At 40.8% G+C, this 26,903-nt stretch overlaps 1 protein-coding gene across 1 annotated transcript in view; it reads right to left on the bottom strand.

Annotated features, from left to right (window-relative positions):
• TAPT1 (transmembrane anterior posterior transformation 1) overlaps positions 1-26,903 on the bottom strand; it is a 68,649-nt gene that overhangs the window by 20,047 nt on the left and 21,699 nt on the right. Inside the window, exons 3-8 of the mRNA XM_043572904.1 lie at positions 21,485-21,603; positions 10,292-10,454; positions 7,716-7,851; positions 6,316-6,413; positions 6,067-6,136; positions 4,521-4,601 (exon numbers count right to left, since the gene is read on the bottom strand). Coding sequence (XP_043428839.1) covers positions 4,521-4,601; positions 6,067-6,136; positions 6,316-6,413; positions 7,716-7,851; positions 10,292-10,454; positions 21,485-21,603 — 667 coding nt within the window. The remainder of the gene's footprint in view (positions 1-4,520; positions 4,602-6,066; positions 6,137-6,315; positions 6,414-7,715; positions 7,852-10,291; positions 10,455-21,484; positions 21,604-26,903) is intronic.

The raw sequence follows: 26,903 nt of genomic DNA, 5'->3' as shown, positions 1-26,903 counted from the left end.
GTTCTAGCAGGTTTTTGGTGGAATCTTTTGGGTTTTCCATATAGAGTATCATGTCATCTGCGAAGAGTGAAAGGTTGACCTCCTCCTGGCCGATTTGAATGCCTTTTATTTCTTTGTGTTGTCTGACTGCAGAGGCTAAGACTTCCAATACTATGTTGGATTACAGTGGCAAGAGTGGACATCCCTGTCTTGTTCCTGACCTTAGCGGAAAAGCTCGCAGTTTTTCCCCATTGAGGATGATTTTAGCATTAGGTCGTTCATATATGGCTTTTATGATCTCGAGGTATGATTCTTCTATCTCTACTTTCTTGAGGGTATTTATCAAGAAAGGATGCTGTATTTTGTCAAATGCTTTCTCTGCATCTATTGAGAGTATCATGTGGTTCTTGTCCTTTCTTTTATTGATGTGATGAATCATGTTAATTGTTTTGTGGATATTGAACCAGCCCTGCATCCCAGGTATAAATCCCACTTGTTCGTGGTGAATAATTTTTTAATGTATTGTTGGATCTGGCTGGCTAATATCTTGTTGAGGATTTTTGCATCCATATTCATCCCAGAAATTGGTCTGTAGTTCTCCTTTTTAGTTTGGTCTCTGTCTGGTTTTGAAATCAAGGTAATGCTGGCTTCATAGTAAGAGTTTGGATGTTTTCCTTCCATTTCTATTTTTTGGAATAGTTTCAAGAGAATAGGTGCTAACTCTTGCTAAAATGTTTAGTAGAATTCCCCTGGAAAACCATGTGGCCCTGGACTCTTGTCTTTTGGGAGATTTTTGATTACTAATTTGATTTCTTTACTTGTTGTGGGTCTGTTCAAATTTTCTATTTCTTCCTGTTTCAGTTTTGGTAGTGTATATGTTTCTACGAATTTGTCCATTTCTTCCAGATTGCCCATTTTATTGGCATATAATTGTTCATAATATTCTATTATTGTTTGTATTTCTGCTGTGTTAGTTGTGATCCCTCCTCTTTCATTCTTGATTTTATTTATTTGGGTCCTTTCCTTTTTCTTTTTGATCAAACTGGCTAGGGGTTTATCAATTTTGTTAACTCTTTCCAAGAACCAGATTCTGGTTTCCTTGATCTGTTCTACTGTTTGTTTGGTTTCGATAGCACTGATTTCTGCTCTAATCTTTATTATTTCCTGTCTTCTGCTGGTTTCAGGTTTTAATTGCTGTTCCTTTTCCAGTTCTTTAAGGTGTAAGGTAAGGTTGTGTATCTGAGATCTTTCTTCCTTCTTTAGGAAGGCCTGGATTGCATATACTTCCCTCTTATGACCACCTTTGCTGTGTCTCCAAGGTTTTGGGCTGTGGTGTTATCATTTTCATTGTCTTCCATGTACTTTTCAATTTCCTCTTTAACTTCTTGTTTAGCCCATTCATTCTTCAGTAGGATGTTTTTTAGTCTACAAATATTTGTTATCTTTCCAAATTTTTTCTTGTGGTTGATTTCAAGTTTCATAGCATTGTGGTCTAAAAATATGCACGGTATGATCTTGATCTTTTTGTACTTGTTGAAGGCTGATTTGTGCCCCAGAATGTGACCTATTCTGGAGAATGTTCCAAGTGCACTGGAGAAAAATGTGAATTCTGCTGCTTTAGGATGAAATGTTCTCAATATATCTTGTTAAGTCCATCTGGTCCAGTGTGTCATTCAAAGGCATTGATTCCTTTTTGATTTTCTTTTCAGATGATCTGTCCATTACTGTGAGTGGGGTGTTGAAGTCCCCTACTATTATGGTATTACTATCGATGAGTTTCTTTATGTTTGTGATTACTTGATTTATATATTTGGGTGCTCTCACATTTGAAGCATAAATGTTTACAATTGTTATGTCTTCTTGGTGGATAGACCTCTTAGTTATGATATAATGCCCTTCATCTCTTGATACAGTCTTTATTTTAAAGTCTGGATTGTCTCATATAACTATGGCTACTCCAGCTTTCTTTTGTTGACCATTAGCATGATGGTTCTCCATCCCCTTATTTTCAATCTGAAGGTGTATTTAGGTCTAAAGTGGGTCTCTTGTAAACAGTATATTGATGGATCTTGTTTTCTTATCCATTCTGTTACCCTATGTCTTTTGATTGGAGCATTTAGTCTACTGACGGTTAGAGTGAGTACTGAAAGATACGAATTTACTGCCATAATGTTGCCTGTAGAACGGAGTTTCTGGTAGAGTTCATTGGTCCTTTCTAGTCTTTGTTGCCTTTGGTCTTTTTTCTTTCTTTCTCCCTTTTTTTCATCTCTTCTCCTCTCACAGAATTCCCCTTAAAATTTCTGGTAGGGCGGTTCAGTGGTCACAAACTCCTTTAATTTTTGTTTGTCTGGGAAACTTTTTATCTCTCCTTCTATTTTGAAAGACAGCCTTGCTAGATAAAGAATTCTTGGCTGATTTTTCTGATTCAGCACAATGAATATATCCTGCCACTCCTTTCTGGCCTGCCAAGTTTCTGTGGATAGGTCTGCTGCAAACCTGATCTGTCTTCCCTTGTATGATAAGGACTTTTTTTCCCTTGCTGCTTTCATGATTCTCTCCCTGCCTGAGTATTTTGTGAATTTGACTATGGTATGCCTTACTGATGGTCAGTTTTTGTTGAATCTAATGGGAGTCCTCTGTGCTTCCTGAGTTTTGATGTCTGTGTCTTTCCCCAGGTTAGGAAAGTTTTCTACTATGATTTGCTCACATAACCATTCTGCCCCTATTGCTCTCTCTTCCTCTTCTGGGACCCCTATGATTCTGATGTTGTTCCTTTTAATGAGTCACTGATTTCTCTAATTCTTAAATTGTGCTCTTTTGCCTTAGTCTCCCTCTTTTTTTCTGCTTCATTTTTCTCCATAAATTTGTCCTCTATATTGCTGAGTCTCTGCTCTGCTTCATCCATCCTTGCTGCCACGGCATCCATTCAAGATTGCAGCTCATTACAACATTTTTTACTTCATCCTGACTAGGTTTTGCTTCTTTTATCTCCGCAGAAAGGGATTCTTATCTATTTTCAACCCCAGCTAGTATTCTTATTATCGTGATTCTAAATTCTGGTTCAGACATCTTGCTTATATCTGTGTTGATTAAGTCCCTGGTGGTCGTTTCTTCCTGCTATTTCTTTCAGGGTGAATTCCTTCATTTTGTCATTTTGGAGAAAGAAAAGGAATTAATAAGGTTAAAAACAATTAAAATAAAAAAATTAAAAACAACACACACAAAAAATCAAATAAATGATGCTAGATTCTAGGTGTGTTTTGGTCTGGTTGTTGAAAAGAGCTCGATAGATTAAAGAAAAAAGGTAACCAAAAAAAGAAAAAGAAAAAGGAAAACGTTTGAAAATTTGAAAAATGCATACAGTGAAACAGAATAAAATGAAACGATGGAAGTAAAATAGAATTTGAAAAATTTATAAATAATAAAAAATATAGAAAAATTAAAGAAAAATATTTTAAAAACTTGAAAATAAATTTTTTCTCTCTCTGTATTCAAGAAGCAACAAAAAAGAATAAAAGTAAATTGAATACTAGCGAACAGACTGCAATACGACTGAAATTACAACATTTTCCCCTAGAAGTCAAACTCTGAAGCACTTTATAGTCCATAAACTAAGCAGGTGGAGAGACTAATGGTGTTCCTGAAGAGCAAGGGTGGCTCAGTTGGGTGGGGCTTAGTGTAACGGCACTGTAGATGGCGCTGCTTAGCCTGCTGAGGTGGATGTCGTGGCACTTGTAGGTGTGTATGCGCATGTGCAGATGGGGTGAAAATGGCGTCACCCAGCTACCCAGTCTCTAGTATCGAAAGTCTGTTCTCCCCGATCAGCAATCGCGCACCACTCCTTTGTCTCTGGCTTCTATCCACTCCCCGCCGAGAGTGAGAATTTTAGGCAGGCTCCACACCCAGTGCAGAGCCTGACATGAGGCTCCATCCACAACCCTGGGATTATGACCTGAGCCGAAATCAAGAGTCGGATGCTCAACCGACCGAGATACGCAGGTACCCCCAAAATTCATAGAATTTTCACAACTTCCTGTTAACCCTGATTTAAGGTGTATAAGTAACCAAATTTACTGCCTTACATTATATTTCTTCAATTTATCCTTATTCAAAATGCCGATTAATAGGCAGTGAACGAGTAAGAGACAAATGTTAATAAAGAACAAAAGTTTTTCTGGTGAACCCTGTAAATGGAAAAGAGCTATGTTTAGATAACACCAGCACGTTAAATAAATAAACAAAGAGGCTGCAGTGCCCAGCAGGGTCTGCTCACCACCGAGTCCACCGCGTCCACCGCTCTAGAGACGCCGTGAGATTCACAGGGAATGCCGGCCGAAGACTGCTTCCCGTGACGCGGCATCCTGGCACACCTCAGAGAACATACTCAATCCCTCCTACTGAAACAGGTATTTTCAATACCCGAGGAGTTGAACGGCTGATGTTTTTGAAGCTCTCTGCAATATTCATCTTATTTCACATAAAATAATGATTTTGGGTTCAAGAATAAAATTCGAAGGCACTATATTCGTTGAGTTACATACCTGGATTCCAAGAAAACTGCTCCATGTTTCTTAGACACACAATTAGCAAAAGCACATAATTCGTGAATCGTTCCTTAATATCTGAAAAAAATTAACATAAATACTGCACTGCATATAAATAATAGTAATATAGTGCATGTATAATTTTCTTTTAGTTGGAATGTGATCAAAGTATTATTATGTACAAATGTCTGCAAAATAAATACACTATTTTATATATAGGATGATGCTACATTGGTAAGGCATTTACATCTTTCACTGACTTAATTCTAGTATGGAAATTCCAGTTTTGGATATGGTTGAACAGATCAGTGTTTTTTTTCTTTTTAATACCTGAGGAAGGTTTCACAGAAGGGCTCAACTACCATTTGTTTATCTGCTTTCTTGCTGATGGACATTTGCGTTGTTTCCAGTCTCTGGCTGCTATGAATAAAGGCGCCATATTTCTGGTACAAGTCTTTTGTGAAAATGTGTTCTCACTGCTGAGTTGCGCGACAGGCAAATACTTCAATGTATCAGAAACTGCCAGAAGTTTTTGCAGAGCAATCGTAATGTCTTCCACTCACACTACCAAATCCTGAGAATGCCCGTCACTCCACGTCCTGCCGACATTCGGCACTGTCACACCACAGGAGCAGCCACTCTGGGGTATGTGCAGTGGCATCTCCTTAGGGCTTTTTCAACGTTTATTTATTTTTGGGACAGAGAGAGACAGAGCATGAACAGGGGAGGGGCAGAGAGGGAGACACAGAATCGGAAACAGGCTCCAGGCTCTGAGCCATCAGCCCAGAGCCTGACGTGGGGCTCGAACTCACGGACCGCGAGATCGTGACCTGGCTGAAGTCGGACGCTTAACCGACTGCGCCACCCAGGCGCCCCTCCTTAGGGCTTTTTCAACTCCATTTTTTACCACAGTGAAAATGTCAATGTGGTGAGAGATAAATCACATATTCATATTTTGATGAGACAGTCTTGGCTTGTGAACTCTCTTCCAGGGTCTCAGGAATACCCCTCCAGGGTTCCCTGGGCTATATTTTGAGATCCAAGCCACTATGCTCCTTTGATTTTCATAACTATGAAAGATAATTCCAGGGATAGATGTTGTGCCTTCAGGCTTCTCTAGGTAGTAAGGAGGCAGTAAGGCATAACTGAAAAAGCTGAGAACAGAGAGACAATCTGAGGGTTACGTCGTAACTCTGCTCTTAGCGTCCGTGTGGGTGACCTTGGGGAAGTCAAATTACTTTCTGTGTTAGTTTCCACATCTCTAAAAGGGAATATCATCTGTTACAAAGAAATTTCTGGATGAAGAGGAAACTCTGAAAGTATGGTAAGGTGCTATGCCATTCTTTACCCTTTACCATGTTAAATATCTTGAGATTACAATAACCTAGAGAATAGAAAACTCGGTGCAGATGTTGAGGGAGTAAGAGAAAGCAGAGCTTAAGTATAGGAAACCTTAACCTGGAGGCAATGTGACACCCCAGTTTCAGAATGAATTGCAAAACAATACTGCATACAGCTGCCTGTAGAAGCCAAGAGTACGTACCGCTATTAGACATTTGAAAAAGATTGTTCTTTTCAAACTTCTTGAAAACACTTCCTTTAATTTCAACAAACTGCAATAGTAAACAAAAACATGACTTTTATCATGATAATAGATGAAAAAATGGACATGCTACATATAAAACTTCCTGGAGAGTAGATAACATGAAAAAAAATAACTTTGTCCCACCCAGAATATTACCACTAAAGTGCCGTATGACCTCAAAAATGTAAAATGAAACCTCATACTTACATTATTAGACATCATGATGGTGAGCAGTGACTTGTTGTGTGAGTTAAAAGCCACGTTGAGAGTGGTTGCTTGAACCATGATGAGAATTGCATGCAAAACTAGTGGGAAGTGACATCAAGGAAAAAGCCTGTTTTCACGTCATATCAATAGATAAAACTATACAGTTTTGAAAGTGAACAATGTGGGAGGGGGGCATGGTTATGCTTTCTAAATCCAGTCTTGCGTTCATGCTTTGTTTTCTTATTAGCTATACGTGATACGAATTTGACAGGTAAGACGTACGGGACCCATGTGAAACGAAAGCAGAAATGAGCCTCTGCGCATCCATTCACTTGGACCGTTGAGTCCTGGAAGATGGTTGTCTGGTTCTTTCTGGATTTCTGGTATTTGGCACAAGGCCTGGCAAACAGGCCTTGAAAACAGTTTGTTAAATATATGGAATAAATTATGATAAATACTGAGAAAAGAGACTTAGCTAATTTGCCTTCTAAACAGAAAAGCACACAAAGTAAAAGTCTGGAAGCAACTCACCTCTGTAGTTCTGCAGGGGATGGGGACTGTAAGATAATAAGAAATGTCTAATAATGAAGATTCTTTACATGTCATTTTTGAAAACATCCACAAGTTGCAGGCATGATATTTGTATTACACTTGGACTAGTTCGTTTACATGAAAAGAGTAGCTGTTTTACTTCCTATACTTGGAACAAACTTTTATGCTACAGAAATCTTCCCACTTAGTCCCTACATTTTCCAAGTGTTAATCCAATCCTTTCAAGTCTCACTCTTTCAGAGACAGTACAACTCCCGTGAAGGAGCCCTGACCCCACGTGGAACTGAAGTGCAGCTGCTCACAAGTGTGTACAAATGTACATATGGGTAAACACACACGCGCACACAAAGTTTATCTAGTAAAGCCTTTGCTCCTCAAAAGAAAAGCTTTAAGATGGGGTGTGGGGAACAGAGGAGATAAAACCTCCAAAATTCCTCTCAACCAATTTCAAATTCTACCTCTAGATGAGCCGTATACATTTTAAGCCCTAGGATTTAACAAAGAATTCACAGGCTTAAAGATAACTTCCACACAATTCCAGTGTGGGTATGAAAGTTATACAGATCACATAAAGTATGTATAAATATAAACCCTTCATTCTCAAGTTCTTCCATATAATCAGTTACACTGAGACGAGAGTTGTTTTTTCCCAGTTAAAGGGAGCAAGCATACACAAGTCTCTTTAATTTATAATCACTACTACAGCCAATTTATCAAAAGAAAGCAGACATTTCACACTAATCTTCAGGATACACACTCCTCCCCTTTTAAATCTGAGAAGCAGCTAACCAAATAAAATGATGTACAATATGCACTGACTTGAAATTTCCAGTAAGTTTAAAGGATACAGACATAGAGAACGGCCATGAAAAAGTGAGGAATCACTCCGATATGGGCTCTTTTTCTTTCTTTAGGTTCTGTTGCTGTCCAGTAGAGAGCATCTAATATATCTTGTCCAAATGATGAAAACAGACGATCTGCTACCTGAGGAGAAAAATTATTGGCAAGGTGTTTCCTTTTCTTTTTTTTTTTCCCCTGCAACGTTTCTTAATATTCCACCGAAGTTACTGTTACTATAACTCAGATGCAACTCAATCCCAACTGAGTTGGGATTTTTAAATACCGCTGGAAGGCAAGCTATAAAAGAACAGAGATCTTTGTTTACTTATGCAGGGGTGTTTCTTTATTCTCTCACATACAGTGAGTGCTCAAATTCTTGTACACTTAGACTCATTATCTATATTTATAACAAGGAGTGTCTTACATGGGGGCAAAGATAAAAGGGAGAGGCACATGAAAATCATGGGTCCTCCAGTTTTAATTCTCTAAATTCGGATTCAGGGTCTGAACTTAAATCCTTTAGGACAAATATATAATTTGACAAATATAGTATTTGTAAACAATGGTAGCTGTAATTAGTTTTGGATTAATTACATAGTATATAATATGCAGATTTACTTCCTAAAAACATTTTCAGGGACTGATCTCTATGAATATAGTATGATAAATAACCGGAAGCACACTGAAATTAAAAACAAAAGAAACAAACAAAAAAAGGAGGGCATAGGTCATTCAGGCTTCAGCTGTCATGTGCAGCCACACCCAGATCATCAGCCTTGGGCTCCCACAGTCTCTAACCCACCACTCTGTTCTTTTTCACCATGGTATTTATCATTTCCTAGTATCTTCTTGTTTATGGTCTTTTTTCCACCTGCAGAATATAAGCTCCATGAGAACAGGCTTTGCTCACCTCTGGATTTTTAGAGTTTAAAGGCAGTGCCTGGCATGCAGAAATTGTTGATTAAATATTTGCTAAAGGAAGACATAAGAGCTACCCACTGTTCGGGGAGTCTCAACACATGTGTGGCACCGTGCTAAGCCCTACGTACTGCCTCACTGAACGTTCCTAATTCCGCTAGCACCAGCGGTTCACTGGTGAGACAGTAAGAGTTACAGACACGCGGCAACCTGCAGCCAAGTTCAGGACAGCAAGGCAGTAAGTGAAGAAGCAGGGTTCAGTCAGAGACGGTTTATCTCTAGATGAGAGTCTGGACTCCTGTCCACTGTGCTGAAGCCACGTCGTCAACCGTAGTCTGCAAAGTGAGTATGTGTTTCAGCCGTTCTGATCAGCAATTTACAGACCCTTTTCCTTAAGGCCTATTCACGAATAATAGTACTGAGGCCACCCCGTAGAGGGCTTCGTATACTAGGGGGCGCATTACGTTTGGGGGTAGATAGAAGCCCTCGGCACCTACAATCCCCTATGAGGGAAGGCAGGGAAGGGAACTAGTAGGCTACTGGCAGGAAGAACCACTCACGCGGCAGAAGGAAGGAGATGAGCCCGGGGTTTTCTGTAGGTGAGAGGGAGGGGAGAGTGGGGCGGCTACTCTGCCTCAAAAACCCACTCCCACCATCTGCATCCTGCTTGGTGGGGCCGAAACGAGAGTACAGGCAACGAGCCTAGAATCAGGAAGCTGGGTGTGGTTTTAAGTCATGTTGGTCAATGAATTGAGGAGTAACCAGGACCAGCCAGAGTTCCATGGCTTCCGTGACGATACGGAGAACCCTCCTCCACCACAGCAATGCAGTCTCAGAGCAGACAGGCCGGCAGTCCCCACACCACTCCATCTGCCCAACTCAGTAGGGAAAGTCCTTTCTTGGCTCACTTAAAAGGTAAGGAGACTTTACTTGTGTCCCTGAAAAGTAGTATAGGAAAATGCATTTGAATCTCAAAAGTTTTACTGTATCACCTAGGGTAGCTTACTTACTATTTTAAGAATTTATTAAAGCAAAGCCTTTTTTTTTTTTTTTTTTTTTGCTTTGTGTAGCTGTTTATTTTTGTATGAATGCAGATTTTCATAGGTTGACTGCTTTAAAGTGAAATATATTGTATTAAAAATATTAAGTACTTGGAGAAATTGGGAAACTTCTGTTTGCTTGCTCTATGAAAAACTTCCAAAGCACGTTAAAATATAAATCTATTATAGCAAACACATACAATCCTATCATTTTTCCATAATTTTTAAAGGTCCAGTGAAAAGTATACGTGGGTTTCCAATGAATTTGCAAACAAATTTCCCTAACAACTGACAACTTATATTCTCATGGGGGTTCTGACTAAACTCCAGGCAGCAGGCACCCTTCTCTCCCACCTGAGGACAATACACGCCCTGGGGACCCAGGACCAGCAGTGGGCACCATCTCGCCAGGATGAGATTCTCCAGCCTCAGACCAGAACCACTTAATCAGAACCTGTATTTTTAACAAGGTCTCTAAGTGACTCTATAAACATCAAGGCCAACAACAGTCGTAATACTAGAGTCGGCGGACAAGTATTCCATATCAGAAGGCCCCAAGTCTGTGCATCAGCCAAGCCTGTCACGGTCTGGGAAGCTAGACCGACCGTGTGAGTGCCCTAACTCACCTCGAGCATATTGTAGATGATGTACAGCTTGATGACTGACTGCCCCCTTATCAGGTGATACATCATGGAGTAGTCAACGTAGTGCATCATGAAATAGCAGATTACCAAAATGACACCCTTCAGGATGTCACACACCTGAGCAGGCTGAAGCAAACGTCTGTCCCTGAAATGCATAAGAAGTAATAAAAACATGAGTTTTATTTTATGTGTTCTCGAAATAATCTTTACTGAACATGTACTGGCATACAAAAATAAAAATGAGAATTACGTTGATATTTTAAGAACTAACAAATTCTACTGACTATTCAGCAGTGTGAAGTTTTCTGTCGAGTACAAAATATAAAGATGTGAAACCAGAATTACTATTAGAAGTGGGCCCTCTTAACAAGCAAACGCAGAGGGCGGGCATCTGCTGATAAAGCACTTTGAAGCAATGGATTTCCATGATTTCGACACAAGACTTTCACCTCAAAGCCCTGCGGCCCGCTGGCTCAGCCCCTGCAGTACAACGGTAGCCCTCGGCACTTTTTATTTATAGCATAGAAGGTTTCTCCATGTCTCTTCGCAAGGAGTTCATACTTCCATGATGGCGTCATGGTCCACTGTGTGGATGTGCCGTAATTTACCGGACACCACTGGCAAATGTCCAGTCTTCTGCAACCACAAACCGTGACGCCATGTACATGTCATGTCTCATATATTAATGTATATCTGCAGGATAAACTCCTAAAATTGGACTTGAAGGGCATGTTCCCTGGACAGAAGCAGCAGAACTGACCTGATGGCTGTACCAATTTTCATATCCACTAGTGGCTTATGAGGAAGCCTGTAGCCCAAGTGCATCTATCCAGGGATAGATCAACTTCTGGATCTCTGCCAATCCCACTGCTGAAAAATGGCATCTAACGTAGTGGCCATTGATTTTTCCCAATGGAAAAGTGCATTTCTTTATATATTTAAGTTATTTACATTTCTGTGAATTCTCCCCTCGTATCTTTTTCTTACTTGCTTGACCTAAGTTGCAAATTGTTTTACTAATTAATATGGGCAGAATCATTGTTTACTTCAGATGGGGTTCAAGGCAATCCACCCCCAAGTATGCCAATGTGGCATATTATTTTGAATTAAAGTGACTGAAGAAACAGCTGATACAAGGACACTCTGACCTCTTCTGTCCCCTTGAAAGCAGGAGATAAATTCCCCCATGAATGGCACCCTCCCTGCACCCGGAGTGAGGTAGAAGGCATCCTGATCACCAGAGATAAGAAATCCAGTGCTGAGAAGGCTGTATAAGCAACCCTTGTCATTTCTTCATTAACTTGCTACCCTAAGCCCGAACACCTGGATCTTGTTAATTCTTCACAAATTTACTCTTTCTTTGTCTTAAAGGCATAAAAGCTTCCTGCTTGGTCACTTCTTTGAGTCTCAAATACTTTTATAAGCTCCTGTACATATGAAATCAAATTTTTCTCCTGTTAGTCTGTTTTTTGGCAGGTTAATTATTGGATCAGCCAAAGAGTCTAGAAAGGAAAAAAGAAAAAGTTTCCTCCCCTACACTTCTGAGATCACAGCATAAAGAGCTAAACCTAAATTGTGCATGGAATCATCTCACTAAATCACAAGGGAAAACACACACACACGCACACACACGCACATGCACACGCACACACACACACAGAAAAGAGGAAATTTAAGATTTCTTTCAGTGGCTATGAAATTCCCGTGACAGGAACAGAAGCGGCTCTGTGTCCGCAGGCGAATTCCTCACGACAGGAAATGCTCCCCCTCCTGTTCGCACAGCTGTTCTGCCCAGTGTCATCAACAAAAGCCCTGAGTACTTCCTTCAGGAGTTACGGAATCTCTTCATTTCCGCCCCAGTGACAACCTTCTAGCACCAGCCTAAGGGGTCGGCTCCTTTTCCAGCTGGCCCTCGACCTTCTAAGGTCTCTGTATATTCGGTGTTGTCTGCTGACCTATTCTGAGGCTCTTTCCCAACCACTGTCCCCACTCGGATCAGGGGCTCTTTTCTTTCACAGAGTCTTGCAGAGATCAGCAAGGAATCTGCAAGCCTTCCCAACTGTTACCTGAAACGCTGTTTTACACAAACAGCGAAACCTCATTTTACAAATGAGGTTTGCGGTATCAGCTCCACGAGCAGTTGATACAGGACCTCATTCTTATTTCCTATAATGCACACCACACGTGGTTTTCAGCCAGATATGAATTCGATCTGTTCATAGAACACGGGATACTGCAAAAGTCCTGAAAAGAGGCAAATTCTATGAGAATGAGGTCTACAAAGGTTTCCAAGTAGATGGGAAGACACCGAACTGAAGCAGGGAGTCTAACTGGGGAGACAGGTCAGAATTTGCCTGTGTCAGACCGTAGGTCTTGAGACCAGTGCTACAAACTGACACGCCAAGGGAAATTATTCTTAGCAGCTAAAGTTTTGGGCAAAATTGATTCAAGGACAAAGCTGATGAAGATCTATCATTATTTCCCTCTCCCCCTGACTCTTTTCTCCAGTGCCGTTCCTCTCTCCCACGTGGAGTCTGGCTGTTTCTCATCGTGGCCCATCTCCCAAGCACCCAGCCCAGAACACAGATCTCTGTCAAGGCCTATTCGATTATCAAGGCAATTCCCTGCCCCTACTTCCACAAGATTAAAAACAGAAGAGGCATTACATTTGTTGAGAGGTGGAACTAAACATATTTTTAATTCAAGCAATGAGAAGAGGAGAGTTTGAACAGGTGGCCTATGTGTGACTGCCTCCCCTGCGACAGCCAGGGGACAAACCGGCAATGGTACGGAGTTCACTTCCCAACGCTTCCCCAGAAGCGCAGGTGCGGCTCTGCATATGCTGAATATCACAAATCGCCAAGAGCCGTGGGTCTCTGTATTTAGAAACTATAGGTCATGTTTTATGAATTAAAGAAAATGATAGATACCAAAAGTAGGGCAGTATTAATTAATTTGCATTAATTACCAAGGTGATTTTGATTACTAATTAAACTAAGAAAACTATACTTAGAGCTTTCGGTAATAGATTGACATCTACTTAGTTAAGTGATCTCAGCCAAAGTAATTTTATTTAAGAGACAAAGGGCTTTTACACACATACACACACACACACACACACACACACACACACACACACCCAATTATGTGTCTTCATAAACATTTACACCAAAGACCAATGTATTGGTGTATCTATGAAGGAATACTATCACTAATTACAAGTCATTGTCAGGAATCAGAGCTACCAAACATGGGAAAAATATATCCCAAAATAACACAATATGACACATTTTGAACAAAGATGATAATAACTCACAATTAAGCATAAACAACTTTAATTTAGCTTTATCTTGCCTAGGATTAAACCAGGTTGTAAAAACGACAGAAAAGTTGTAGAAACACCTTATATGACAGTTCAGTTACTATGCGGCAGGCACTGTTCTAGGCACTTGGAATATACTCATTTCCGTGTTCACGATAATCCTGTGGGCAAGGTACTATCACCACCTTAGTCTTACAAATGAGGCAAAGTACAGTCAAGAATGTGCCCACAGCTGGACAGTTGCTAGTCAAGCAATGGAGGAGCAGGGATTTGAACCTTGGCAGTCTGGCTCCAGAAGGCGTGTTCTCTACTACCATGGTAGTCTCTATTACCATTCTAGACTTTTCTTTAAAAGAACTTATAAATCAACAAAATGGTACCCTTTCTCTTTCAGCATAATAATTTAATTCTATATTACTTATCACTGTCCTGACATCTCATTTGGAAAAATTTTGTGCTAAACAGCAAATATATCCATCATTTTTGTTATTTCTAAAAAGAGAAAAAAAACAGGACCATCACCGGACCCACTGCTTTCTGTGTGCTCTCTGCTCTGGTGAAAATATCCAATGCTAATATCATAAGTGGTTGCTCCAGAGAGAACTTTGATTTTCAAAATGAAGGAGTATCATTTAAATAAAGAATAAAAGTAACAGACCTCCTCAGAAACACTCTTATTTTCAGATAAATATCCCTGTTAGTAAAAAAGGAAAATTGCAAAAATTAAAATTATTTCTAAGGTGGCATCTTAAAAGGTATCTTTATCTATCACAGCAACTCTGAGTAAGCAAAGACCTAACCTCAAAATAAGTTCACAGTATTAAAAGAACTTGAACCAGTCCCAATATAGGTTTCCTTCTCCATCAAGATATTTTTAGACGACTATCTGATAAGCATTTCCAACTCCAAAAGCAGCTTATCCATAGCCTTGCCAATCAACTTGGAATGGGCTTTCAAACAATACTTTCAGGTTCATGTTCTCCGTTATAAATGTCTGTGAAGTGGTAGTTACTGGCAATTCATTTGGCAAATGCTAAAAATCCTACACGAACACATAAATAAGCGGAGGAAGCTGTTCGACAAAGTGAAAAACCCACTAAAGTATAGGCTTGGTTGTGAGTTACTGCAAGACGAGTAACATTAAACAAGATACTCAACAGAACTTAAAATATTTTTAAAATTTTCATGTCAAGCCACTCATACAGAAACCACATTTTCTCATTTCTAAATTTCACCTTTTACTCATTCAGATGCTTCCACTGGACATGCCCAATTGTCTATGGAAGCACTGCCGTTGCTTCAAAGGGCTCAGAGATTCATGGGAACCGAACAAGGTGGTGGACAAAGATGCTCTAGGTAGGCTTCTTCCTTCTGCTCCATGGCAGAAGGGAACGTGCTGAGACTAAAGTAAAAACTGGTAGCATACAGAAAGATCAAGAAAAAAGAAAAGGTAACACAAATGAGCAAGAAAAATGGGATAATCCCTGCCTGGTTGATTTTCAAATTGGTGTAGAAAGGTGTCGAGCTATCAGCACGAGATATTTCATTATAAAATACATAGACTGAATCTTTCTTTCTTTCTCTCTGAACGCTTTAACTGTTTGTAGTATAACTAAAAGAATGCAAAATTTTTAAAAAATGTAAAATATTATATGGTTCCCATTTTTAAAAAAGAAGTCCCTTTATAATTTAGAAGTAAATTCAAACACAGTATTGCGATTAAGATATTTTCCTTGGGGCGCCTGGGTGGCTCAGTTGGTTAAGCCTCCGACTTTGGTTCAGGTCATGATCTCGCAGTTCGTGGGTTCAAGGCTCACTTCGGGCTCTGTGCTGACAGCTCAGAGCCTGGAGCCTGCTTCGGATTCTGTGTTTCCCTCTCTCTCTCTCTCTATCCCTCCCCTGCTCGCGTTCTGTGTCTCTCTCTCAAAAATAAATAAACATTAAAAATTTTTCTTTTATTTAAAAAAGATATTTTCCTTAATTAGGAAACAGTATTCTAAATCTTAAGTTCTCTTGACATACAGTAGGAAAATAATGACTAAATGCTGAAATTGAATGATTATAAGTCTTTCCTTGGGTTTCAAAATACTTTCAAACTCCCCTAGGAGAAAACCCAACTCGTTTAATAAAGCTATGTTCACTATTTGGAATAATGCAAAATAAAAACTGTTTAGATGGAAGTGGCTAAGCAGCTCAGCTGACTGCTGTGGCATCGAGGAGAAAGTATTGCTGTCAAGTCTGAACAAGTGTAATTAAAGATCATTTTACTGGTGATTTTTCTATGTTGGGTGGGATCATGGTCAAAGCCTGCAAAAATGTGGACAGAGCTTTAGGACCAATAAAGGACAGGGAACCATGTTTTCTTCAGGTGGCCATCTTCAAATGTTTACGTCTGCCTATGCCGTTTTTGTCGTTTCCGTTATAATTAATATTCGTTTGCACTGATGTCAATTTGGCCAAGAGTAGAGAAGGAAAAATCAGGGTTTACTCACCACAAGGAGTCCCTGTGACACCACATTCCATTCTATAAAGGAAGTGAAAGTGCTCCTCCCTTGGGTCTGATTTACGAGAGAGAAAGAGAGAGAGAAGGTTGTCATGTCGCTACACTACTCAGAGTGCCATGGTGAGGAGACGGGACAACAAACCCGATTTAAGAGGACTCTCTAATTAAACAAGTACACTGCTCTCGCTCGACACATCAGCCACGCAGATCAACCCTGATAAGAGGAAATCACAAACATACTTGTTTCCCCAGACAGAGCTACCAAGAGCTCTCCCTCCATGTGCTGTAGGGGGTAGATTAACCATTCAGGGCAAAATTGAGGCTCAGGCCTAAGAAGAGAAAAGTCCTGTGTGTGTGTGTGTGTGTGTGTGTGTGTGTGTGTGTGTGTGCGCGCGCGCGCGCACGTGCGCGTGTGTGTCTGTGAAGTGAATTTGGGGTGAATTATCTTGAAGGAGGTAAGGTTTATAGAGGAAACCCAACAGCTTAAGAAACCCTCAAGCATTTGATATTCGTAATTCTTCTGAGAGACGAATGCCTTCCTAGGGGATAAACTCTCCGAGGAAAAAGACACTATTGCCTCTTAAAAACAAAAAAGTCCATGAAACCTCAAGTAAGAGTTCTGTCTAAAACCGAAGTGCGGCCGGGAAATTTGCTTGCACATATTTTATTAGTTCTGATAATACAAGAAAAACACCGTGGCATTTATCACCTAGGCCTACTCTATACTTACTGCCGTCTAAAATGGTTTAGCAAAGTTTTCAAAAATACCAATCAGTTCTTGGCACCAGAGAGCATGGTTTTTCTCTATCATCTCCCTCAACTTTAACTCAAATGTTATGGAGAATTCTAAAACACAAAATGAAGTCACAAGTCTGAGAAGGAAAGAGGATTCTCAAAAATGTCAGGTAAATTAAAAACATTTCCACAATTGGTTATTCTATATTTACTCTAGAAGTAAATTTGGAAAAATGAGGTCTGATACCTCTTTTGCATAATATAGAGCAGTCCACTTTTCTAAAAAATGAAATACTTCCATTCTTCCAAGAAACAGATAGTTCACATAATCAATCAAAAGGGAAGAAACTTAGGAATCTGCTTTTAAATAATCTGGATGTCTGGGGCACCTGGGTGGCTCAGTCGGTTAACCTTCTGCCTTTGGCTCAGGTCACGATCTCATGCACGATTCAGGAGTTTGAGCCCCACGTCGGGCTCTGTGCTGACAGCTCAGAGCCTGGAGCCTGCTTGGGATTCTGTGTTTCCCTCTCTCTCTGCCCCTCCCCAGCTCGTGCTCTCTCTCTCTCTCGCTCAAAAATAAATAAACATTAAAAAAAAATTTTTTTAAATAATCTAGATGTCTTTCTTTTATTTTAGTCTCCAGCAAAACATTTGGGGGCAAAAAATTTTCAAGATTGTTAATTCATTAGCAAAAAGTTGTCAAATAAGTATTCCTGAGATCACTATACTTTTTATGGAAGCAGTGCCTCCTTTGTAGGCAACACAAACACACCCACCCAGTCAAGATAATTACCCTGCCAACTTCTCAAAATGAACAATGTTTTAACAGGGTCAAAAGCTGGCAAAATGCCAGCCAGTGGGGACATCGCAACGAAGGCTGGGTTTTCTTGAGGGTGTGGAGAATGGCCCTGGCCCTCAGCCGGAGTGAAGGGCAGAGTCCTCGTGTACTGAGATGTCAGTAGAGGCAAAAAGCAAACCCAAACCAAAAACCATGGGAGGTTTACAGAATATTTAGGAATCGGTTCAAAGAGTAAATTTCTAAAGCAGAAAATCCGGGAGGCTGTCAGCTTTCAAAAGCATCTCACAAGCGCTGCCGGAGACAAGCTCTGCCAGCGGAGGAGGCAAACACACTGATCTCTACTATGGAAAGAAGGCAACAACGTTACACAACTACTGACCTGATCTGGAAACAGTACTGGAGACCACAAAGTCACCGTGTTCATGTCAGCATCCTGATTACCCTGACAAATATCCTTCTCCCCGCTTTGTGGGGGAAGAATTCAACAGAACTAAGAGACTAGGAAGACAGCAACTTTCTTAGAGAAAAGAGACTGACATATAGGAATATAAGAATAAGGGAACAGAAAAAAAAACCCACAATCGAATTCTTTATTGGTCTTTTGAATTTCCTTTTATCCCTTTGAAAAATAAAGTCAGACTGAAGGAAAGAGCACTTTTTGCTTGCTGAAAAAGTTGGAACATAACACAGCTACTGGTGAAGACAAATCAACCTTTAATGGAAGTAGAGAATGTTGGAAGAAAACGTATGAGAAGGCAGAATTTGGCTATTTCTAAATAGTAATTCTGTAAAAACAAATGTATTTTTCTATTCTTCAAAAATTAAAGAGGTCTTAGGCATAATATTAACAATAGCTTTGTTACTGTACTTTTCTTATCCTAGTTCAAGTTTTAAACACTTCAACTTTGGTGCTTTTAAAAATAATGCCCCCAAAGACACTGTTTTCTAAATTGTTCCAAGAGAATATAAATTGGAATGCACGCTGATGGAAGTACAAACTACTCAATTTGGATAAGGCATACTTAAGGTACTAAGACAGTAAGGCAGTATTTTCATATTCTGTGTAATCTGGCCTACATTCACACAGAACACTGAAAGTTGCTGAAGTTCTATTACACAATTTTAACTGCATTTCACGTTAGTTACATATATATGTATACATGTATATAATATTTATTAGAGAGAGCATAAAATGTAATTTTTTAGTTGGTCCACATTGCAGAAATAGCAAGGGTTTGCACTGGGAAACTTAACAGAGTCATGCATGTAGGGTAACGCGCTGCCCTCTAGTGTCATTTTAGCTCTAAAACCTTGAAAATAGAACACTTTTTATTTGATTTTGAAATGTTACTCAAATTAATTTACACTGAAAGTATTTTAAAGTAATATACAAAAGCAATCATCTCTACTTTATGTGCTAAGAAAAATCTTCAAATATCTAGTAAAGGTCGGCTCCAGGGACCACCAGCCACTCACAACAAAGCCAACGGGAGGAGAGGAACGAAAATGTGCCAGCTCTCTGCAACACCTCTTTTAGTTTTCAGAACACACACTGAAAGACTACTCTCGTGCTATTTTGGTGTCCTGCTTCCCCCAAGCGACAAGAAACACTAGAAATGACACAGTTCTAGATGCCTGCACAATAACAAGATGGGTCTTCAAACAGAAACTAAAAAAGGCCTTCGGGAAAACACTGACAAATCTCCATTGCCACTCATTCCGTGAGCCTCCACTGTGTGCTAACATACCCGAGGAAGGACCCACTCTAGAAGGAAGAGAGTTTTTAAGTTGTATTTCCCTCTACTGTTTTATCTCATCACATGCCAATGGCCATACGGAACACACTATGTCTTTGAAAGCCATTCACTTAAAGATGGCTGGAACACGAACTTCCCTCACATTGCTGATCAGAGAAAAACTAAAAAGCTAATTCAGCTCACTGTGTAGACGTGAACATCTCTACATGGCATTAGTTATTTTATGTCAGGTAGCTTCACCTGGCTCTATCTGAATTTCTATGTGTCCATCCTGGCTATGCGGTCCATATGAAGACTTATATTCAGTAATGTTTCATTAGATACTTTTTTCTGGTCTTCTGAAAACTAAAATAACCATAATTTTACTGAGCCCCCGATAGTGATAAAAGGAAAAAAGCTATATGAGATTAGGCTTTGCTGATGTTAAAATACCATGCTATAAATGTCTTCAAAAAGGTTTGCTAATAAGAATGAAGCATTAAAAATTCTCCCAAAGGTGTAAAGAATGAACCTGAATTCTGAAAGCTGATGATCAAATTTCTAAAAAGAATCTTCCATTTGTAACACAATTCTCTCGTTCTGGTAGGTAGGGTTACAGAATGTCAAGCATCACATATAACAGTGATGCGATCTTAATTTTTATCATTGTTTTACTCCATGTAATGTGGCAAAGAATTTTTACTCTTTCCACAACATGGTCATCATGACCAATAAATTCTTCCCACTTATACTGGAATGATTTCTTCCTTATTGAAACTGATTAAGGTTCATTTCTAAACGGACTACATGTGTTATTCAGTGCTTACTAAGTATGAAGTATATGCCCATTTACTACTTTAAAAGAGAATCTTCCATGACTTTAGACATTAAAAAAAAAAATCAACACACAATTCTGTATATCAACCATTAATTTTGTACCTCAGCTTCCATGGTTAAGTTACTGATAATTTTATTAATCATATTTTTATATATCATGGAATCACTACCTAATTTATAGTTAAATGAAGTTTATTATTATTGTCCATTTCAGTGTCTTAAAACTTTTTCAGAATGAAATGTGTTTAGAAAAGGGATCCATGTGAGAAACGTCACTTGGGCAACTCTGCTAAGAACCGTAAAATGATGTTATAGAGAACGACTCCATAGAGTGGAGACATGTTGGTGTATCTGTACAAAAAGAGAAATCTGTAAAACCCAAACTTCTAACCTCAATAAAGCATTAAGATCCATGTAAGCTTAACATTTTCATCTGACTGTTCCTAGTTTTGGTAAAGAAGAAAGGAAAGAAACTAGTATTTGTTCTGATCTACTGTGAACCAGGCATCATGCTGGGTATTCTCTGTATGCCTCCCAATCTTTGTGGTAAAAGATGCTGGGCTCTCAACATCCCCTTTCTACCGTGATGTGGTAGAAATTAATCAACGTTGGGCTGGGCTGCGCTTTCCCACTAGGACAATGCTCTCCGAGAGTTCCCCCCTCTCACAAATTGGAGGGAGAATCAACAGGAGTCAGCAACTAAGGCTCCACAGCCACTAAGACAGTGATTCTTAAATGAGAGGATGAGGAAGCCCTGAAGTAAGAGCTCCTGAGGAGATCCTGGTAACTGCCAGCCCAGAACCCAGTTCTCACCCTACAAATGATGCCCAGGAGGTCAAGGGACTTCAAGAACCCAAAGGTACTCGGCAAGGTAGCAACAGTGGCCACAAGGTCCTTGGCTCTCAGCCCCCAGGCCTTCCCACTCTCCTATGTAGCCATCTGCGTTATTATTACTGCACGAGCCGAAGCAAATTTCTAGTTCAAAACCACTTGGAAAAAAAGCGTGCATGAAAAAAGTACAAATATTATATAAACACATTATATAATAATCATTAATAAGACAAACAGAATTAGTTAATGCATTAAAGGCCAAAGTATACATGAAAACTGTATGAATTATCCCTATTCTGCAAAATCTATCCAAGTGATTATTTACTTTAACAACTACAAGCAGTAAAATACCACTTTTATAAGTAGCAAAAATAATTTAAACATTTAAAATAGCTCACGATCTTAAACTTACCTTAAGCCATAGCAAGGCAGAGTGAAGAGCCTGAATAGTGCCAGGAAAACTCTTAAAGGAAGCAGGGTGAACACATACAGAAATGCATCCAGGCACAGAAAGATTCCAAAAACCATGAGCTGGATTTTAAAAGGAGAGAAGAAAACAAAACAAACAAAAAAAAACAAAAACAAAACATAAATATTCTCTAAACAACTGTAGATGAAAATTTCAAATGAGGAATTTCTAAACTCGGTCGGAGATTCGGTACTCATAACTCAGCTATGCGAATAACAAGTTAATCATTGTACATGTGCCACATTTAATGATGAATCCCTTTTCAAAGTGCAAGTTTGTAGTTCTCCCCACAGAACCTTTGGTGTACCACCTGGAGAAGTCAATTACTCAAAAGACAATCTGCTCTGACCATGACTATGAAACACCTGATGTGCACCTCTTCAGACTTTAAAGATACTGTTGAAAATCTTTCAGATAAAGTCTTTAACTTTACTCTTCCTGATTTTGCTGTCTCCTGTTTATCAGAGTGCTTCATGGATGGGGAAAGACCAGGACATATACTGGGCTCAAACACTGTCTTTTTTTTTTTATGTTTATTTTTGAGGGAGATTGAGTGCAAGTGGGAGCGGGGCAGAGAGAGGGTGGGGACACAGGATCCGAGGTGGGCTCCATGCTGACAGCTCAAACTCACGGACTGTGAGATTATGACCTGAGCCGAAGTAGGACTCCACCAACTGAGCCACCCAGGTGCCCCTAAAATACTGTCTTTATGTCACAAATGTGTAAAGGGATTACTAATTCTAACACAAGTTCACATGCACTCAAATTTGTTGTACTTAGAAGGCATTATATTTTTAAGTTTTTTAAATTTATTTTGAGAGAGAGGGACTAACAACACAAGAGGGGGAGGGGCACAGAGGTGGGGAGACAAAATCCCAAGCAGGCACCTCAATGCCAGCATAGAGCCCCATGTGGGGCTCGATCCCATGAACTGTAAGATCATGCCCTGAGCCTAGATCAAGAGTCAGATGCTTAACTGACTGAGCCACCCAGGTGTTCCAGAAGGCACTATTCTTTTTTTTTTTTTTTTTTTAACATTTATTTATTTTGAGAGACAGAGATAGAGCACGAGTGGGGGGAGGGGCAGAGAGAGAGAGGGAGACACAGAATCCCAAGCAGGCTCCAGGCTCCGAGCTGTCAGCACAGAGCCTGACACGGGGCTCGAATTCACGAACCACAAGATCACGACCTGAGCCGAAGTCGGACACAACTGACTGAACCACCCAGGCGCCCTAGAAGGCATTATTCTTAATTGGAGGAGTAGCTGCTAACGTTTGCATCTCTTCCTCTTTCTTGTTCCCTTGCCACATCCTTCCTATTTTTTAGTAATGTTATGCATTTGTCCTGTTAAATGCATGACATTATTTTGTAGGAAGGAGGAGTTTTTTGATGGCTTGGAGAAGTAGCCACACCTAGGAGACCAAACTGCTCTTGTAGGAGCGGTGACTTTCTGGGTCTGACACACAAGCACGGTGAGATCCAATGTCCTCACACGTTAACACTCCATGAAACCTGAGGTAATGAACTATCCTATGTAAATACATTAAGTAGTTTAAAATTCACAATGTTATGGGCAGAACTGTGTCCTCCCCAAATGCCTATGTCGAAGCCCTAATGCCCAGGACCTCAGAGGGTGACCATGTTTGGAGGCAGGTTCTTTATATTTAAAGAGGTAATTCAGTTAACATAAAGTCATTACAGTGAGTCCTGATCCGGTATGACTGGTGCCCTTATTAGATGCAGAAATCTGGACACAGACACAGACAGAGGAAAGATGATACAAATACACAGGGAGAAGACATCATTTTGTAAGCCAAGGACAGAGGCCTCAGAAGAAATGCACCCTGCGGACACACACCCTGATCTCGACTTCTAGCCTCTAGAACTGTGGGGAAATAAAATTCCTGTTGTTTAAGCCCCCCCCCCCCCCCCGCCAGGTCTGTGGTGCTCTCGTAAAGAAGCCCTAGCAAACCTTTAAAAGAAGAAAGGACACATTAATGTTTTGCAAAATGTCTCAAAAGAATATATACATATATGGACGAGGTTTCTTAATCAGAATACAGACACCCTAACAGCTGTTCTGTTTTTTTAGAACAATGTAGGCTCACTACGAACACCAAGGGGAGGACCGAGTCATGTGCTGCGAACCATGTTCCAGGGTTCCCTCCGTGGCAGCTGGTCCGTCAGGTGTCCTGTCTGCCAGCACTGACCTGCATCTGCTTCCTTGTTTCACGTGCAAAGGAGTGTTGTAGGAGACTGAGCACGGTCCACGTAAAGCTCGTGGCCCTTATTTACTGCTCTCTCGTCGCCAAGAAGCCTTTCTCTGTTTCCTGGTGGACCGTTGGTTGCCCTCCAAAGGCAGAAACTACTAGAAGCCTGCACATCCCAGAAGGTAATTTCGGTGTGCATGCAACTCAGGAGATGGCACGCTGGGCAGGAGACTAAGTGGTCGTCTTTCTCGTGACCTTACACTGGGGAGGAGCACATTACTCATTCATCCAACACCCACTAAGCTGTGAATATGGGCCACGTAACGAGCTCAGCCCGCCAGGCGTGACACCAGGATACGATTTCTGCCCTCACTACACTTATTCAATTTTAGCACACAGACACCCACAGAGACTGCTGCTACAACAGAACCAAGTTTACTAGGAACAGGGGAGCCCTGGAGAGAGAATGGCGGAACCAACTTGGGGAGATGTAGGAAACACTCCAGGGGAGACCCTTAAAGACGTGTGAGAAGATGAGGGCTACTGCCACATGGAGAGGATACACTGGGCAGAAGTCAGGGCGGGGAGGGGAGGGGGAAGAAGTTTCCAGAGGGAGGAAGCAGAGCAAGGGCACAGAGGAGGAAAGAAATTATGAAGACTGTAACTTTCTCTTAAAGAATAAAAGTGCAGTCACCTAGGGGTGCCTGGGTGGCTCAGGTCTTGATCTCACGGTTTGTGAGCTCGGGCCCCGCCTCGGGCTCTGTGCTGACAGCTCAGGGCCTGGAGCCTGCTTCAGATTCTATGTCTCCCTCTCTCCCTGCCCCTCCCCCACATGCACTGTGTCTCTCTCTCAGCCTCTCAAAAATAAAGAAAACTAATAAAAAAATTAAAAAATAAAAAAAGTGCAGCCACCTCTCTCTGGCTTAGAGGAATTAGTATTCACAATCGTTCACGGTGAGCAAGAGTATCAGACGTCTACTGGCCTTTCTCTTTGGATTTTATTTTGTTTTGTTTGTTTATATATTTTAATGTTTATTTATTTTTGAGAGAGAGAGAGCACGAGCAGAAGAGGGGCAGACAGAGAGGGAACACAGAATCTGAAGCAGGGTCCAGGCTCTGAGCTGTCAGCACAGAGCCTGATGTGGGGCTTGAACCCAGGAACTTCGAGATCGTGATCTGAGCTGAAGTTGGACCTTTAGCCGGCTGAGCCACCCAGGTGCCCCTCTCTTTGCATTTTAAACCAGCCCAGCAAACCAAGCGGGCAAGCAATAATGTCACACAGTATGCTAACCGTGGAGTGTCTGGAGCTGTCGACATAAACAGACTGCAACAGAAAAATGGAAGGAGGGCAAGGGGCTGCTGTCTAAGGAAATTTCAGCTGGGTGGGGAGAAAGTACTCATGTAGTGAGAACACACAATGCACAAGAAAAGCAACACAAATGCCTTTCAGGGTTTGGAAATGTGGGAGAGTGGACTCAACTACTGTCCCTGCTGTTTGGAGGTTGCACTTTCTCAGAGAGCAAAGATTCTTTTAAATTCCTTACGAGAAAACTTCCTAATAAACAGGATGTGATCCTAAAACCATTCATCCTCGAAGGAGGTAAAGCCAGCATGCGAGGTGCAGCGTGAGCCTGGAGCCCCGCGGGACACTCACCGCATGGGTATTTCTCAGCTAATTCACGCGGCCACTCGGGAGTTTGGGGGGGCTGGACAGCAACGTCACCCGTGCTCACAGCGGCCAGCCACAGTGGTAACAGCCTGCTACTTCATCCTCCTGACAGCTCTTTGAGGTAGTTATTACCATCCCTACTGGACACTGGAGGAAACCCCACTTCTGGAAGCTGAATGCTCGCCCAAGGCTGCGGGTCAGAGTAAAAAGAACTGGCATTCAAGCCCGAGTCGTCCTGACCCAAGGCCCTACACGCTCTGGTCGAAGCAGTTTGAGCAGAGCCAAAAGAACTTACACCCTGTTTTCATTAGACCTACGGATTAACACGGTTTTCTTTGTGCTAACTTTTCTTCTGCTAACTTACCTAGTGTCATTAAAAAATGCAAATAAGACATTTAATGAATCGAACTTATAAAAGGCAAATAAATTTCACGTATTGAGATTTATAGCTAACTTTGAAAACACGTTACTAAGAATTAAAAGCTGTGGGTGTGGTATATATTAGGAAGGGAATGATGTGTACTTTCACACCTTCAGTTACTTTGCATGGCATCTTGGTAAAATAGGCCCTTCCGATTTCCTTTCTCTTTGGATCCAGAGTGATCAAGCAGTCTGAAGCAACGCCTAACGAAAATCCCTCCGAAATATCCAAGGTATAACTGTAATGGAATCGGTGTCATATACCACTCTCTGTTTCCCTTTTGAGAAACACAAAAGCATCCTGCCCTCCTTTAAATGCCACTTGCAGACTCAAAACAAAACAAAACAAAACAAAACAAAACAAAACAAAACAAAAAACCCCACTAGGTTCTAACTGAAATTAAACAGCACAAGGCTTTCTGACTGTGCCTCTTTTTACAGCCCGGGTGCAAATCTGTCCCCCCAGCTAGCAGTCATGCCTTGTGCACTGGACCCTCGCTGGGCTCACCCATTTCTCCGTCGATCTCGCCCTCTGCAGCACTGCCACCCCAGGCTCAGCATGCTTTACCGTCTTGTGGATTTGGATCTCATTTCATGCCCATCTCACCTTTACAGGGCAGCCCTTAGAATGAATACATCACCTCTTCACACTGACCACTACATAAATAACAAAGAGCAGAAAAGGAAAATACGGCAAAGAACCAAAGCATGATGACAATATTCCGAGAAGAAATCAGACACTGGAATTTTTTTTTTTTTTTTTGGCTTTTGCTTTTCCATTCTGTGCATTTGCCCAGGGAAAGAAGACAAAACGCTATACACGGTCTTGTGTGAAACATTCTCAGGGCTAACATTCTTTGAGTTATTCTCCTTTCCTCTTAATCAAACAAATATTGAACAGCTCTCATGCGGCAGAGACTGTGATAGCTGAATCAAATATATGACCACTATTTTAAGGTCGGTCTTAAAAAAAAAAGTCAAGTCTTGTAAAGGAGCAAATTGCCCAAAGAAGAGCAATCAAACTCTGACCAGGATCCACCAATAGAAACACTGTTATGATTCA

The sequence above is a fragment of the Prionailurus bengalensis genome, chromosome B1 (assembly GCF_016509475.1).
Source record: "Prionailurus bengalensis isolate Pbe53 chromosome B1, Fcat_Pben_1.1_paternal_pri, whole genome shotgun sequence".
Taxonomy (NCBI): Eukaryota; Metazoa; Chordata; class Mammalia; order Carnivora; family Felidae; genus Prionailurus; species Prionailurus bengalensis.
This window is presented reverse-complemented; position numbering and strand designations above follow the sequence as displayed.